A 16,163-nucleotide genomic window follows, 5' to 3' on the forward strand; every position below is an offset into this window, starting at 1 on the left:
TGCTGCCAGCCCCAATTTCACTTCACCCTGTTTGCTTTGCAGGTAGAAATGTAGTGATGGAATCCCAAAGTGGGCTCAGATCATGGTCAGAGACAGCTCATGGATTCCTGAGAGGGAACTCCTTCGTTATTTGGAGAGGGCCTGTAGGGCCAGGCCAAGGGGAATGGCTTTAACCTGCCAGAGGGGAGACTGAGATGAACCCTTAGGCAGAAGCTCTTCCCTGTGAGGGTGCTGAGGCGCTGGCACAGGGTGCCCAGAGAAGCTGTGGCTGCCCCATCCCTGGCAGTGTTCAAGGCCAGGTTGGACACAGGGGCTTGGAGCAAGCTGCTCTAGTGGAAGGTGTCCCTGCCTGTGGCAGGGGTTGGAGCTGGAGGAGCTTTAAGGTCCCTTCTAACACAAACCAGTCTGGGATTTTGTGAAATTGGAAACATAACTTTCAACTGCAAATCTCCTTGGACTTTGCTATGAGTAGAAACTGACTCCATCTGATCCAACAGGGTTAAGTATTCACGTCCCCAAACACTAAAGCCTTTAATTGAGTGCATTAACAACCCCTTGAGGGTATTTTGAGTAGTTTTGTTTAAAGGAGTCATCAAACCAGAAAGAATTTGATCCCATTCTGGGAACTCCAATTTAAGCTCGAGCAGTGACACTTGACAGTGCCCTTGAGCAGGGCTGGTGATGCTCAGTTAGTACCTGGCTTTCAGGCCACCAAGTAAAGGACAAAGGTGAGGAGGGGGGGGCTCTCAGGTGGCTAATGCAGGGTCCCCTGTGAACCCAAATGCGAGCTGGCCCAGGGACAGCCATTCCAAGCTGCTGGAGCAAGGACCTGGGAGAGGATTTGCAGCAGCACATGGGGGCTTGCTCCTGCTAATCTTAAACCAAACAAGAGAAGGACATTGGCTCAGGAAACACACAGGGGAGGGAAAACCCCCCCACATCAAACTCAGATTACAGCCAGGAGTCGTGGTTCCACCTCTGATCCTGGTGGAACTGGGTCTTTGCACACACACCCCCCAGCTTTCTTTATATCCCTTGCCTGAGAAGCTGTTGGCCTGAAATCACCTTATTTTGGAGGGGTTTAGTTTAGGTTCTGCTTCCTGTAAAGCAAATCCCTCGACAGCTCAGCAGCTTCATCAAACATCAGGGTATTTGAGGGAGCTGATGTTCCTGGCAAAGGGAGATGGGCTGGAAGTGTAGCAAAAGAGGAATAATTCCTATTATAATTAATATTTCCCTTTCCAACATCATCTCTTCAAGGACATTCAATGCAATTATTTCAAGTGATACATTAAGACTGGGAATTGCATTCAGAGCTCTCAAAGTTGTACCACAGCCAAGACCCACAGGCAGGGATGTGCCAAAAATCAACCATAGAATCCCAGACTGGTTTGTATTGGAAGGGACCTTAAAAGGATGGGGCAGCCACAGCTTCTCTGGGCACCCTGTGCCAGCACCTCAGCACCCTCACAGGGAAGAGCTTCTGCCTAAGAGCTCATCTCAGTCTCCCCTCTGGCAGCTTAAAGCCATTCCCCTTGGCCTGGCCCTACAGGCCCTTGTCCAAAGCCCCTCTCCAGCTTTCCTGCAGCCCCTTTAGGCACTGGAGCTGCTCTAAGGTCTCCCCTTCAGGAGCCTTCTCTTCTCCAGGCTGACCCAGCCCAGCTCTCTCAGCCTGGCTCCAGAGCAGAGCTGCTCCAGCCCTCGCAGCATCTCCATGGCCTCCTCTGCACTCGCTCCAACAGCTCCACGTCCCTCTTGTGCTGCTGCCCCAGAGCTGGATCAGGACTGCAGGGGGGTTCTCCCCAGAGCACAGCAGAGGGGCAGGATCCCCTCCCTGAGCTGCTGCTCACGCTCTGGGGGTGCAGCCCAGCACATGGGGGGGTTCTGGGCTCAAGAGCACACTGAAGCCAGGTCATGGGGAGCCCCTCCTCAGCCAGCACCCCCAAGTCTTTCTCCTCTTGAACCAGACTTTACAATAAACCCTGCCCCCACCCCTTTAAGGGTTTCAACCCTTTAAACGCTGCCACAGGAGTGGCTCTAGCTGAACAAGGCACTGACTGCCAAGATGGAAGGAAGCAGCAGAAGAGGAGGCCAGGTCAAGGCTCAGGTCTGATCTTAGGTCACCACCACCTTTTGCCTTTATCCTCTGAGTAACAAAGACAGCGGCACAGACACTGGAATTTGATTTGTTCAGGATATCTTCAGTACCAATGCTGTTTCGTATTCCATGGCCATGTGAAGGGAACAAGGTACCAGTAGGAATAAACCCTTAAGCCAGTTCTCACAACACGTCTTTGGTTTTGAGTTGATATCTCAGCAATGCACCCTCCATCCCGCCAGAAGGAGAAAACCAGACCTTGCTTACCCAGACCAAAACTCTGGCTTAAATCCCTACCAAATGGCACAAGGCAACTGATGGCACAACACAACACAACACACCATGTTGCAGCCTTGCTTTAAAGATGGGGGCATTCAAGACAGGGACCAGAAGCATGATTTGGCTCCAGGCTGCACTCATTCAGCTCACACTGAAACATTTCTGAAGGTAAAGCAACTTTGCCCATCTAAAGCTCAAAGGAGAGGCTGTGAAGCCGCTGAGGGCTGCAGCAGCTTGAATTTAGGAGTCCAACCTGTTCTGCAGCTACGCAAGTGCTGCTGCTTTCAGCTTGCAGCAGGAATAAACCCAGTTGAAGCTGCAAAGCTCACCTGCAGAGGCACAAGGGGTTAATGGCTTCTAATTGCAGGTGCTCATTACATTTCACATGAGTTCAGTCTCACTTCCACCTGGGGTTCCTACCACAAAGAGCTGCTCTATGCTCCTTCACCGCGCTCCAAGTCTCATCATCCGAGGTTTTCCTGGGTTATTTCCCTACTCATGGACTCCTCCATCACGGTGCTCTGAAGAACAACCCTGGAGAAACATGTTTGCCTCAACACTTCATCACTTCGAACCTCCTGCTTGCAAGGGAAATGAAGTGATCTGGGGATTGGGATTTTCTCTAAGTAGGGGGGAAGTCAGCTCCAGAATGGGGGAAATAGGAAGGAAGAGAGGGGGGAAAGAAGGATATAAAGAGAAACAAATGTACTTTTAGATAGAAAAGTGCTATTTTGGTACTAAATAGTGCCCTCACCTGGGCTTTAATCCCTGAGTCCCCGTTCACGTTGTATTTCTTCTTGCTCAACATGACGGCACCAGCGCAGCACTTCCGCACCGTGTCCCACCAGGACAAGGGCTGTGCCCCCATTTATAGCTCCCAGCCCTGCCGAGCCCGATCCTGCCTGCTCTGGTTTCAGCTGCAGGGTGGAGGGAAGGAGGGAGAGAAGGAGGGAGGAGGGATGGGGAATTGCTGGGATTTGCAAACAACCTTTAGTTTGGCAGGAAAGGACCCTAAGATGCAAAGAGGCATTACACCAAACAAGCCCTACTTGTGTTTTAGGGTGAATTACAGAGTTTTCCTGACCTCCAAACACTCCGTGTCCGTGTTCCAGGTGGCCTGGCTGGTGTGTGCATAATAATAGCTGGTTTAGAGAGCCAGAACATTGCCCTGCTCACTGCAATTTACTTGCTAATCAGGCTCCTTTCAACCTGGGCTCTCCCCCTCCACTTTGATTTTCCCCAATGGCAAATGGTTCCATTAACAGAGACTCATTAGGAGAAAATTAACTAATGAGGAACTAAAACAAAAAGGCATTTGTTAGATAGCGGGGGGGGGGGGGGGGGGGGGTAATTATGTTGGCCCCCTGTGGCAGCAAGTGCAGAGTTTGTCCTTGGAAGGGTCCAGACTCTGACACCCACCTTGCTGTTCCCATGTTGGACCATTCCTCCTAGAATCCCAGACTAGTTTGGGTTGGAAGGGACCTTAAAGCTCCTCCAGCTCCAACCCCTGCCACAGGCAGGGACACCTTCCACTAGAGCAGCTTGCTCCAAGCCCCTGTGTCCAACCTGGCCTTGAACACTGCCAGGGATGGGGCAGCCACAGCTTCTCTGGGCACCCTGTGCCAGCGCCTCAGCACCCTCACAGGGAAGAGCTTCTGCCTAAGAGCTCATCTCAGTCTCCCCTCTGGCAGGTTAAAGCCATTCCCCTTGGCCTGGCCCTACAGGCCCTTGTCCAAAGCCCCTCTCTGAGTTTCCTGTAGCCCCTTTAGGCACTGGAGCTGCTCTAAGGTCTCCCCTTCAGGAGCCTTCTCTTCTCCAGGCTGACCCACCCCAGCTCTCTCAGCCTGGCTCCAGAGCAGAGCTGCTCCAGCCCTCACAGCATCTCCATGGTCTCCTCTGGCCTCGCTCCAACAGCTCCACGTCCCTCTTGTGCTGCTGCCCCAGAGCTGGATCAGGGCTGCAGGGGGGGTCCCCAGAGCACAGGAGAGGGGCAGGATCCCCTCCCTGAGCTGCTGCTCATGCTCTGGGGGTGCAGCCCAGCACACAGTGGGGTTCTGGGCTCTGAGCTCACACTTCATCACTTGAGCAATGTGCAGGAGCAACCATCTTTCTGAATGCCTGGATTCCACAAGGCAGTGTTTCAGTAGTGGCAGTGTCTTAAATGTGTTCTTAGCCATGGATATTTGTTTGTTTTGAAGGAACAAAGGGAGGAAAGAAGAGTTTTCTGTGTGATTAAATCCCATGAGCTCTCCAGCCTTGCTTACACCTTCCAAATCCCCCTGCACCAACCTTGGGACATAAAAGGCAAGTTCTGGAGCTGATTAAAATCTCCCAGTGTATGACAGAGCAGGTCAAGTCTGTGGTCTTCAAGAGCTTTCACTGCTGGGTTCCTCATGTGACAAACTGCCAGGGAAAACATCTCATCCATCCCTAGCAGTGCTCAAGGCCAGGCAGGACAGAGCCTTGGGTGGCATGGTCTAGTGTGAGGCACCCCTGCCCACGGCAGGGGGGTTGGAACCTGATGATCTTAAGGTCCTTTCAGTCCAAAACATTGCATAATTCTATGTTTCTATGCCAAGTGATAAGGTGAATTTAATTGTTATTTTGTTTAAATAAAAAAGTATGAAGATTGTAAGAGAAATGATTTCACAGTGTCTAGAATGGAAAGGACCAACGCAACTATTCTGATGTCTCACCAGGGCTTGCAGCTCCCAAACGAAACCTCCTCCTGCCCTCTCATCCCTATTCATGAAGGAAAAGCTGGTTTCCTCCAGCACGTGACCTGCCCAAGCCAGATACTGCATCTCCTGCTCCGCTTTCCCTTGTGAAACCAAAGATGTGCATGGAGAAATGGGGTGCTGGCATCTCAAAGGCAACTGAGCATGCTGAAGGCCAGGCTGGACAAGGCTTGGAGCAAACTGCTCTAGTGGAAGGTGTCCCTGCCCGTGGCAGGGGGTTGGAACTGGATGAGCCTTAAGGTCCCTTCCAACCCAAATCAACCTGTGATTCCATGATGCTTGAAACAATCGGCAACCATCAGCTTGAACAACGCAGGCAGCTCCTGTTCTGCTAATCCACCTCCCAGATCATATCACTTCAAGAAAGGGACTGTCCAAACTCATTTTTTCTATAGTTCCACATGCCTTAAACTAATATGTAATCCTGACAGTGCTGCTCACTGAGCCAAAACTTTCACTGGAGCTCAAAGTGTTTAAGATTCCAGTTCTCCAGGCGAAAGGTCACATGGAACCCAATTCTGGGATTAACACAAACACTTAACCCTTTGGCATCTTCCTTCTGGAAAACAGCTTGAGGATGTGGAGTTAAGGCTGATTTTTAACCTGCCAGAGGGGAGACTGAGATGAGCTCTTAGGCAGAAGCTCTTCCCTGTGAGGGTGCTGAGGCGCTGGCACAGGGTGCCCAGAGAAGCTGTGGCTGCCCCATCCCTGGCAGTGTTCAAGGCCAGCATCCTTGCAGCCCCCTTCAGAGACTGAAGCTGCTCTGAGGTCCCCATGCAGCTTCTCTTAGTCAGAAAGTTCAGGGGTTTACCCAGTAAGTGAAGCACTCTGACCCCATATTTGGCTCACAGCACATTAAATGACTTCAGCTTATGCTGTTGCTCAGGTCTGTAAAACCCCAAACCTCTATATCACAGCCTTGATGCAGTTCTGAAGACCTAAAACCAATCAATCTCCTCTCAACCATTAGAACCACAGAACACGGAGAACTCATATTGTATCCTCCTCTTCCAAGAAGCAATGCAGAAGGGATTATTATTATCTTTTAATAATCCATTTTGTCAATATTTGGTTAATAACAAGAGGTGTCTGCAGTAAATGCTCAACCTTGGTGAGAACATCAAGACATAGAAGTCCATTTGAATAATGACCTTTAAAGATAATGAACATTTTAAAGCTTAAACTGATTATTTGTTGCAATGTGGCTGTTCAGAAACCACATGAAATGCAAATGTTATAACCCTGATTAAAACCATTGCTGCAGAACATGACCTTAAGGCCTTTGAGATGGAGCTGGATGTCACAGCAGCTTTAAAGCACGTACAAAGTCATATACCCATGCCGCAGGAGGAGTGCTGTGGCCATAAGGTCTATTTAATGTCATCTGGTCCTGCCCCAGCAGCACCAGTTCCATAAAGGAAACTATTACAGAGGGAGACAGATCCATAGGGAGAAGTTTGCTGCTTGTTTTGAAGCAGAACTCCACGTTTTACGATCAGCACTGAGAAATCCACATTGGAATTCGCAGAATCCCTCACTGGTTTGGGTTGGAAGGGACCTTAAAGCTCCTCCAGTTCCAATCCCTGCCATGGGCAGGGACACCTTCCACTAGAGCAGCTTGCTCCGAGCCCCTGTGTCCAACCTGGCCTTGAACACTGCCAGGGATGGGGCAGCCACACTCCAACCTGAACTTCCCCTGTTTCAGTTTGAACCCCTCACCCCTTGTCCTAATTCAGTCTGTAAAAGATGAATGAAAAGCAGAATAAAGTGTAATCTTACCCAAATAAAGCTTAAAAACATGACGGGGGGGGGAATCAATTTGGATATAAAAGGGAATAGCGAAGTTTGAATCCTATCACCTTGCACAGGCTCTGCAGATAGAGATCAAAGCAGCAACACCTCTCCAGGAGCACAAGAACATCCACTTTTGGAGTGATTTCAGTATTTTTAGAACTACCAAGAGGGATGAGCTCAAAAATAGAAGTGGGAGATGAGAGCAGAGACCTGGGAAAGCGCAACAAACCCTGATGGAGGAGTTCAGTGCTTCTCAAGTACCATGAGCATTTCTGGAGCACAGGACACCTCAGAGAGCCTCGGGAGACCCACAGAGCTGCCACACAACCTCCTGCTTCCCGAGAAGCACATCCTGCTTTTTGGAGCAATGTCACTGTATTTTCAGCTGCTTTGGGAATTCTTGCCACCAGAGGCGCAAAGTGAGGTTTCGTATTTGCTGGTATCTCTCCTACCCAGTTTAACCACCAAATGGAAGCTGAGCAGCACAGTCCCCTCATGGGTGTCTTGTTTTAGAGGGTTCACTCCAATGACAGGATCTAAATTGATAATCAAAATTAAAGTAGGTGGAAAAAAAACAGGATCTGCTGTGTTGATCCTGATGAAATTCAAAGTCTCTTTGAGCTTTCTCCCTCTCCTGCTCCCTGCTGCTCCTGAACTGCTATAAAGATCAGTTCTTAATATGGGTGATGGGGTGGCCCCTGGGGACCATTCCTCCATCACTTCTTCACCTTCAGCTCATGCTGAAGAACGATGCTGTGCTGGCAGGGGAGGACATCTAAGGGTCCTCATAATATCAGACTTTAAGGACCCTCATTCCAGCTAAACACCACCGCATCCCAAGGTGGAGATCTGAAGATCCCTCCTGACATGAAGCAGCCATCAGCTATGTAAGAAGCTAAATAACTCACCATCCACTCAGGGATATGGAAAGCAGAGGCATTGCTGTCCCACTTCTCCATAGGTGACACCCTCCGCACTCACATTTGTTTGGTAAAGGGGATGCAGCTGGATGCAGCGGGATGCAGCCAAGAAAGCTCCCTGCTCTTGAGCTGCTCACCAGGAGTTCATTGGACAGATCTTCCCCCAACTGAGGTCTTCGTTAGGAATCAGCCAAGTGTCCAGGGGGGAGATGAGCAGCTCAGTTCCTCATTTCTGGTCACAGTCCAGCCCTGGCTGAAGAGCTCAGATCCAGCTCATTTCTGCAGCCGTCATTTCACTGTCCCCGGCTCTGCTCCATGGTTGAGTTGAGATAAAACAGGATCAACCTCACCATGGCGTGGAGATGTCCATCCATCACCTACCTCTGTCCCTAGCACTGTGACACCATAATCCTAATGCCCTGGTCCATATAGCAGCAAGATCTAAGAGCTATACTTAAGTCTCCTGCAATGAGGACTATCACCATCAAAACTACATGCAACTGCAAATAAAACAGCATTTGGATTCCTCTAACGCTGAAGAGCTTCCAGCTGAAAGCTCCACGGAGTTAGAAATGAACTTCAGAACCCCGTGGCCTCGCAGAGAACCAGATGAATCATTTTAAGTGGTTCACATTTAGGTCTGAGGGACGGATCAGGGATGGAGCAGGCTGGTGGGCTGCAGCTCCCTCTGCTGAGCACACGCAGCCCTTGCTCTGCAGAAGGCAAACAGCACAGAAAGGAAGATCTTGGGGACAGAACAATCGCAAAGAGATCTCCTGCTCCTCCTCCAAAGGTCCAAAGCCAGCAGCTCTGCAACAGCCCGGACTGGGATACAAACAACATGTTGCCTCTTTGCAGTACTGAAGAGCTGAGTTGAGGTTTGCAATCAACTGACACCTCTCCAGTTTATAGAATCCCAGACTTGTGTTAGAAGGGACCTTAAAGCTCCTCCAGTTCCAACCCCTGCCACAGGCAGGGACACCTTCCACTAGAGCAGCTTGCTCCAAGCCCCTGTGTCCAACCTGGCCTTGAACACTGCCAGGGATGGGGCAGCCACAGCTTCTCTGGGCACCCTGTGCCAGCGCCTCAGCACCCTCACAGGGAAGAGCTTCTGCCTAAGAGCTCATCTCAGTCTCCCCTCTGGCAGGTTAAAGCCATTCCCCTTGGCCTGTCCCTACAGGCCCTTGTCCAAAGCCCCTCTCCAGGTTTCTTGTAGCCCCTTTAGGCCCTGGAGCTGCTCTAAAGTCTCCCAAGTAACAGATTCCACCCTCAGGGATTCATGAGCCACCTCTGACTGTTTTCTGAGCCCACTTTGGGATTTCATCACTACATTTCCACCTGCAGAGCAAACAGGGTGAAGTGAAGGTGGGGCTAGCAGCATCTCACCGCAGATGCTCATGGAGATCCCCCTTCTGGCAGCTCCTCAGCTTGCACAAACATTGCCTCGGTTTACTTTTCTTCACAAAAAGCGTTTCACTTGGGACATCCGCTGACACAACCCCCCCTTCCACGGCTTCCTCCTACGCTACAAAGAACTTGCTCACTTGTTTGTGAGCCACCTTCTTGCACTCCACCAGCAGACACGTTCAACTGGGCTCCCAGCACACCTGCATAGACAGAGGCAGCTCCCAGCTCCCTCCTCACTCTCATCAACTGAACTATTCAAACACTGGAGATGTTGGAGGTGCTGCTTCTGGCTACACAGGGTGGCAGGAGGCTGCAGGTGAGAACAAGTCCAAGAGGGGTGACTCAGCTCTGGGTACACACCCCACACAACCCAGGCTGAGCAGATCTGCTTTGCCTCCATCACTTCCTCAGCCCGGTAGAATAAACTGAGAGGATTTTGTTATTTTTTAGGGCCATATTTTCACTCTATTGGCAAACTCACCCCTCCAGACTGAAAGAAGCTTCCATTCTGTGCTGCCTTCAAGCCATGACATTCCCATGGACACCTTCCACTAGAGCAGCTTGCTCCAAGCCCCTGTGTCCAACCTGGCCTTGAACACTGCCAGGGATGGGGCAGCCACAGCTTCTCTGGGCACCCTGTGCCAGTGCCTCAGCACCCTCATAAACCTTCCTGGCTCTAAAGCAAACCCCATCTCAGCCCCCGTATAACAATCATACCTTCCAAAACTTCTTTTTAAGGTTCACCATCAGATGCTGTCTTACCTACTCTTACAGCAAAGGTTGCTCCTTACAACAGCTGCCACCACCACCAGCTCCAGGGACCTTCAGAGCCTAGAGCTGCAACAGACAGTCACAGGCAGCCTTATCCCAGACACTCCCTTAGGGACAGGACAAGGGGAATGGCTTTAACCTGCCAGAGGGGAGACTGAGATGAGCTCTTAGGCAGAAGCTCTTCCCTGTGAGGGTGCTGAGGCGCTGGCACAGGGGGCCCAGAGAAGCTGCGGCTGCCCCATCCCCAGCAGGGTTCAAGGCCAGGTTGGACACAGGGGCTTTAACTTTCACCTCTCCCTTCATGTGAGAGGGGAAGACACTGAAACCACACTGAAACAAACTCTACCTGATGTTCCCCAATGTTGCCTGTGGCTGGTGGCTTCTAACATCCATCACACAAATCAATATTCATTATTAACACTAAAGGATATCAGCATGGACCTGCTTGGAATGTTGCTCAGTGCTAAGGAAAAGCTCCAGGAGAAGTGTTAACAACTAGGAAAAGCTCTGAAAAACCTCCTTCAGCAGAGATGAAATGGTCCCCAGGCCAAATGAACCTTCCAGGCACTGAAAGCTAAACAGGAGCAAAACCCTGAGCAGAGAATCAGAATTATTGTTCAAATACGCCTAACTATGTGCTTTGATGTCTCTGCTGAGAAGCTGGGTCTAATTCAGTGACTTGCTTTGAGCGCTGTTGCAGCAGCATCATGAGAACAGGATGGCCCGTGGTGGAAGAACCAGGTGGTGAGAAATCCATGCAGGATGGAGGGCTGCATGAGCCTTGCTCAGACACGAGGGGGAGCGAGAGCCTGCGGAAAACATTCCCCAAGTTTAAGCCCTGAGCTGTGAAGGGAAATGGAAGAAAACCAAGAAGCCTTTGATCGGCTTCACGTGGGGGCATTTGTAGAAGCATCTTCCGACCTTCAAGCATGAGCTGTTTGGAGAATCAGTGGAGATCGGCAAGAGGTTAGTAACCTTCACCTATGAGTCCCTGTGTGCATCCTGGTGTCCCTGAGCTGATGGTAACACAACCTGGATGTCTCAAACTCTCCTAAAACCCTCACCCCTCGTCCCACTGTGGCACAACCCAATCAGGTGGGAGATGCCCTCCCAGCAGCACCCGGAGAACGTGGGATGCCTCCATTCTCCCAGTGCTGGTGTTCAAAGAGCAGGTTCTGAATTGTCCCATTTTAAGCCTTTCTGCCAAGTTAACATCAGCATTGTCTTTACAGGAGATACATAACTCCTACAGAACTTTCGGGTTTATGGAGTATCAGTTTACCATGAATATTGCTACAGCCCAGACTGTTAAGACCTTGGACTGAGCATTTCCATTATACAATCCCAGACTGGTTTGGGTTGGAAGGGACCATAAAGCTCCTCCAGTTCCAACCCCCTGCCACAGGCAGGGACACCTTCCACTAGAGCAGCTTGCTCCAAGCCCCTGTGTCCAACCTGGCCTTGAACACTGCCAGGGATGGGGCAGCCACAGCTTCTCTGGGCACCCTGTGCCAGCGCCTCAGCACCCTCACAGGGAAGAGCTTCTGCCTAAGAGCTCATCTCAGTCTCCCCTCTGGCAGGTTAAAGCCATTCCCCTTGGCCTGTCCCTACAGGCCCTTGTCCAAAGTCTCTCCCATTTTGCAATACTAGTGCACAAAGCTCTTCCAAGACTCCAGCAGTGGTTTTACAACCATTTTCACTCATCCTTGGGGCTATGTGGGTGCAGTGAACCAGGGAACAACTCAGGGCTCCAGCACAGCACAACAGATAGAAAGACAGTTGGTATTTTTAACACAAACAGGTCACCGCCTGGCCCCACAGGCAAGAAGAGTACAAGTTACTGCACGAGACAGGCAGCGTAAAGCAAATCCTCTTCCCCACAGGGGAAAACTACATTTGGAAGCTCTTCCCTTTTAGGCTCTTCAGTGACACCTACAGAATCTGCTCATATCAGCTCTTCACCCTCCTCACCTACTACAAATACTTACTAGAACTCATTTTACTGCCAACTTACTCCACTCTGGCAGCTCTGTCTCACCCTCTGCCTTGCAGAGGGCCCAATCCCTGCATACCCATAGCTCTGTTGACTCTGTGAACCATCAACTAAGCTTAGTTAAAGAGTGTGCAGAAACTAAAGGCTGGGCTTTAGTTTTAGGTAGGACGATCTCCAGTTAGGGCTGAAGTCCAAGCAAGGACCATCTTCACAGACAGGAGTAGCTCCTGGTATCATATTTAGCTACAATGGTGTAACTAATGTGTATATATTTACGTATATAATGGTCTAGGTGTTGTGTATCTATCTACAAAAGATGTTGACTTGCACATGAGCTTCAAGGGACATGAGTTATTTAACAGCTACAAATCTCTTACTGAATGAAGATGATGATGAGGATGCTGCAAGGGCTGGAGCAGCTCTGCTCTGGAGCCAGGCTGAGAGAGCTGGGCTGGGTCAGCCTGGAGAAGAGAGGGCTCCTTAAGGGGAAACCTTAGAGCAGCTCCAGTGCCTAAAGGGGCTCCAGGAAAGCTGGAGAGGGGCTTTGGACAAGGGGGTTGGAACTGGGTGACCTTTAAGCTCCCTTCCAACCCACCCATTCCATGACTCCATGCAAACAAAGCCTATCTCCATAAGCAGATCCACATTTAGTCCCAGGAACGTCACACAGCAGAGCACGTCCCCTCCAGCTGTGAGATGACAGCAGCAGACTGATGGGGTTGTCTCACTGCAGACTCACTCCAGCTTCCCGCATCCCTGAGAAATCCCACCTCCCACACATAGATCCCGGGCTGCTGAGGGAAATGCCAACGTGCCGAACCGGAGCTGGGAATGCCAATCCTCAGTGCTGTCAGACAAAAGAGGGAAATGAAGTGAATGAGCAAAGCTTTAACCAGTGGACCTTGGTGTAATGAGAAACAGCCCCTGAACGTGTAATGACAGGGCATCCTTCCCTGGCTTTCTGTTTTCCCATGGGAAGGAAGCTATAGGGTCCGAAAAGGAAAAGCTTCAAATGCAGCTCTGCTCCAAACACTACTTCATCCTGCACAGTCTCTAAGGGCAGAAAGCAACTGGGCAGGAGGAGATCCAACAGCAGGGGCTGCAGTAAGGAGAAGAAACAATTTTTGTTCATCTAACATTGCTGTTGTGCTCATAGATTGACACAGAGACACGTGAGGCACAGTTTGAGTCAAGTGTGCGGCAAACAGAACCAAGGGTTTATCTGAAATCTACCCCAAACACAGGGTTTAGCCCCATGATCTCACTCAGCCTCTGCAGGTTGGCAACTCCTCAGGGCAGAGCCACAGCGCTTTGTCCAGGCAAGATGCTCATGAGTTCTACACCACTGAGTACATCCCACCCCAGTGTTAAGGAGTCTTTACTAATCCCGTTAAAAGTCCCTGATCACATGGAGATTAGAGCCTCAGCCAGCGCCTCAATCCCCAGTGATGGATGTTGGGTCTTCACTTTCCCATGGTCCGAATTGGAACCATCTCAACCCATCTCGACTATGCTCCACCACCATGTGACATCTTTAATGGATATTAAACCCAACTGACCACAGAGCTGACCCCTGTTTAGCACATCTAAGCCAGGTCTATAAGCCTGTGTTTGGCTCGCACACATCTTCCTCCACTAATTCCCCTGACTGCTTACCCTTAGGGTTAATCCCATTTAGAACTTTCCGTTATAAACCACCAGATTACCAGTTTTCCTGCCTTTACTTTGGCCTGTTGGGTCCCCCTTGTCATCAAGTTCCTACTGAGTCTGCTCAATACCCTCAGCAAAATCATCCTCTTGGCATAAGGGAAGTTCTTCAGTATACGAAGACTCCATGAACCTCCTGGGACATGCTGTGGGTTAACTGCTGCTACCAGAAATAAAGATACTTGCAGAAACCACATTATCAATACTTAAAATATAAGCTATCATCCATCCATCCCTCCCTCCCCAGTTTGGATTCTTTATTCTTTAAGGCTCTAAGTCAAGCTTTCTGTCACAGCAGTCATTCTGGGCTGGAAGAGTGGGCTCACAAGAACCTAATGAAGTTCAGCAAGGACAAGCAGAAGGTCTTGCACCTGGGAAAACACAATCCAGGAGTGCAGCAGAGGTTGGGATCTACCTGGGGGATCAGCTCTGGAAAAAAGGATCTGGTGGTCCTGTAGGACACAAGCTCAATATGGGGGAAGAGTGTGCTGCTGCAACAAAGAAAGTCAATGGGATAATGGGGAACATCAACAAGGGCATCATCAGCAGAGATAGAGATGTCCACTCTATTCAGTGCTTGTCAGGCCTCACCTGGAGTACTGTACTCAGTTTTGGTCCCTGCTATACGAAAAAGATGTGGATGGGTTGGAGAGGGTACAGAGAAGGGACACAAAGATGATCCAAGGACTGGGCAGTGTGTGAGGAAAGCCTGAGAGAGCTGGGCTGGGTCAGCCTGGAGAAGAGAAGGCTCCTCAAGAGACCTTAGAGCAGCTCCAGTGCCTAAAGGGGCTCCAGGAAAGCTGGAGAGGGGCTTGGGACAAGGGCCTGTAGGGACAGGCCAAGGGGAATGGCTTTAACCTGCCAGAGGGGAGACTGAGATGAGCTCTTAGGCAGAAGCTCTTCCCTGGGAGGGTGCTGAGGCGCTGGCACAGGGTGCCCAGAGAACCTTGGCTGCCCCATCCCTGGCAGTGTTCAAGGCCAGGTTGGACAGGGGCTTGGAGCAAGCTGCTCTAGTGGAAGGTGTTCCTGCCCATGGCAGGGGGTTGGAACTGGAGAAGCTTTAAGGTCTCTTCCCACACAAACCAGTCTGTGTTTTATGAACAGAGCACAGTAATTACAAACTCCCTTTATTAATACAGAGTTATTGGGAAGGGAAATAAAGCAAACCCAGTGGGTACAGAATAAATGTCCTCTGAGAGGAAGGGAAGCAGCTCCAGTAAATGAAACAAGGGAGCTTTCTGCTCTGTACTTCCTCCAGGTTAATGAGGCCTCAGTGAAATCAAGTCTGACAAGTGCCATTAACATCCATTAATTGAGGCATTCCAAGCCTTTAGCATCCAGCACAACACAGGGAGCACGGGTGTTGGCTACAGCAGCCCAAGAGGAACAAAAGCTCTTGGTGAACACTTCTGTTCAATGCCTCAGTCCACAGAAAGCCCTTGAGAAGCTCAAGCCTGCTCTTAAACATGAATTTTCTCTAACAACCTCCTGCTTCCAAGGGCTGGACGTGGGATCTCCAGACTCCTCAGGGTCAGGAATGGTTTATTCAGCTTGTCTCTTCATCCCAAGCAGTCATGAACCAACTGCATCCACCAATGATGCTACATCTAAAACCAGATCTATCTAAAACACTGCATCAGAAATCTGACCTTAACAGCAAGGGAATTATTTTCCTCATCAGATTTATGCCCTTCTTTTGAAGACAGCTCTGGAAAACACACACAGCAGCACGTTTCCATCCCACTTACAGTGATTTTCTACCCTGTTGGTCCCTGATTTCCCTTCCCCCCTGTAGCTCTCAAGGGCTGGGATACACCAGAGACTCCCTTCCTCTTCTACCCTCAGTAAAACCCATCACAACCCACGCTTTGCAAGTTGTTCTAACCAAATCTAACAGCAATCAGGTTGAAAATGAAGGTATTTTTATACTTTGGATGCTTAAGGAGCCATTATCAAAACCTGCATAGTCAACAGCCCCCTGAGCTTCTGTGTGGAGACATCACCCCACTTGGAGCAAAGGGGAGCTCTCCTCATGTCACTGCAATGAGAGCCACCAAACGCTCCAACAAAGTGTAATGAACCCAACTTTATAAGCAAAGAGGAATGAGAGGTGCAGGTAAATCAACGAAGCTTTCTTCAAGGGCACTGAAAGCTCAAGCAGAACATTTAAATCCATGTGGGATAGTTCAAATGAGACTAATGAGGGATTAGTAACAATTTCTCTCTCTAAACCAGAACGCTCTGACAGTTCAAAAGGAAAATGCTTTAGTCTTTGTACGTGGGTTTAGCATTTACTCCCATGCCTGGGAATGGGATACATGAGGTGACAGGTGGTTAAAACACATGGAATTCATGGTGCAAGGACTGAGAATTCTAAAGGAAGCAAAAAATCCAATGAAGAAACTGTCCTTTAATATTTGGAGAATCATGGAATGGTTTGGGTTAGAAGGGAACTT

General features: G+C 49.9%; 2 protein-coding genes across 6 annotated transcripts in view; one reads left to right on the forward strand and one right to left on the reverse strand.

Annotated features, from left to right (window-relative positions):
* TNPO3 (transportin 3) overlaps positions 1 to 16,163 on the forward strand; it is a 179,696-nt gene that overhangs the window by 74,428 nt on the left and 89,105 nt on the right. The gene's annotated exons all lie outside the window — the stretch shown is intronic.
* AHCYL2 (adenosylhomocysteinase like 2) overlaps positions 1 to 16,163 on the reverse strand; it is a 76,883-nt gene that overhangs the window by 28,304 nt on the left and 32,416 nt on the right. Inside the window, exon 1 of one of the 3 annotated variants that reach the window (XM_057425454.1) lies at positions 7,818 to 8,410. The exons of 1 other annotated variant lie outside the window; for it this stretch is intronic. In XM_057425454.1, the coding sequence (XP_057281437.1) occupies positions 7,818 to 7,868 (51 nt within the window). In that variant the 5' untranslated portion in view covers positions 7,869 to 8,410. Of the gene's footprint in view, positions 1 to 3,131; positions 3,286 to 7,817; positions 8,411 to 16,163 lie in introns of those variants that run through there. One more of the 3 variants, XM_057425453.1, reaches the window with a different exon arrangement.

Source organism: Pezoporus wallicus, unplaced genomic scaffold (assembly GCF_028554395.1).
Source record: "Pezoporus wallicus isolate ANWC-B61680 ecotype Strahan unplaced genomic scaffold, APGP_CSIRO_Pwel_v1 contig_4722, whole genome shotgun sequence".
NCBI lineage: Eukaryota > Metazoa > Chordata > Aves > Psittaciformes > Psittacidae > Pezoporus > Pezoporus wallicus.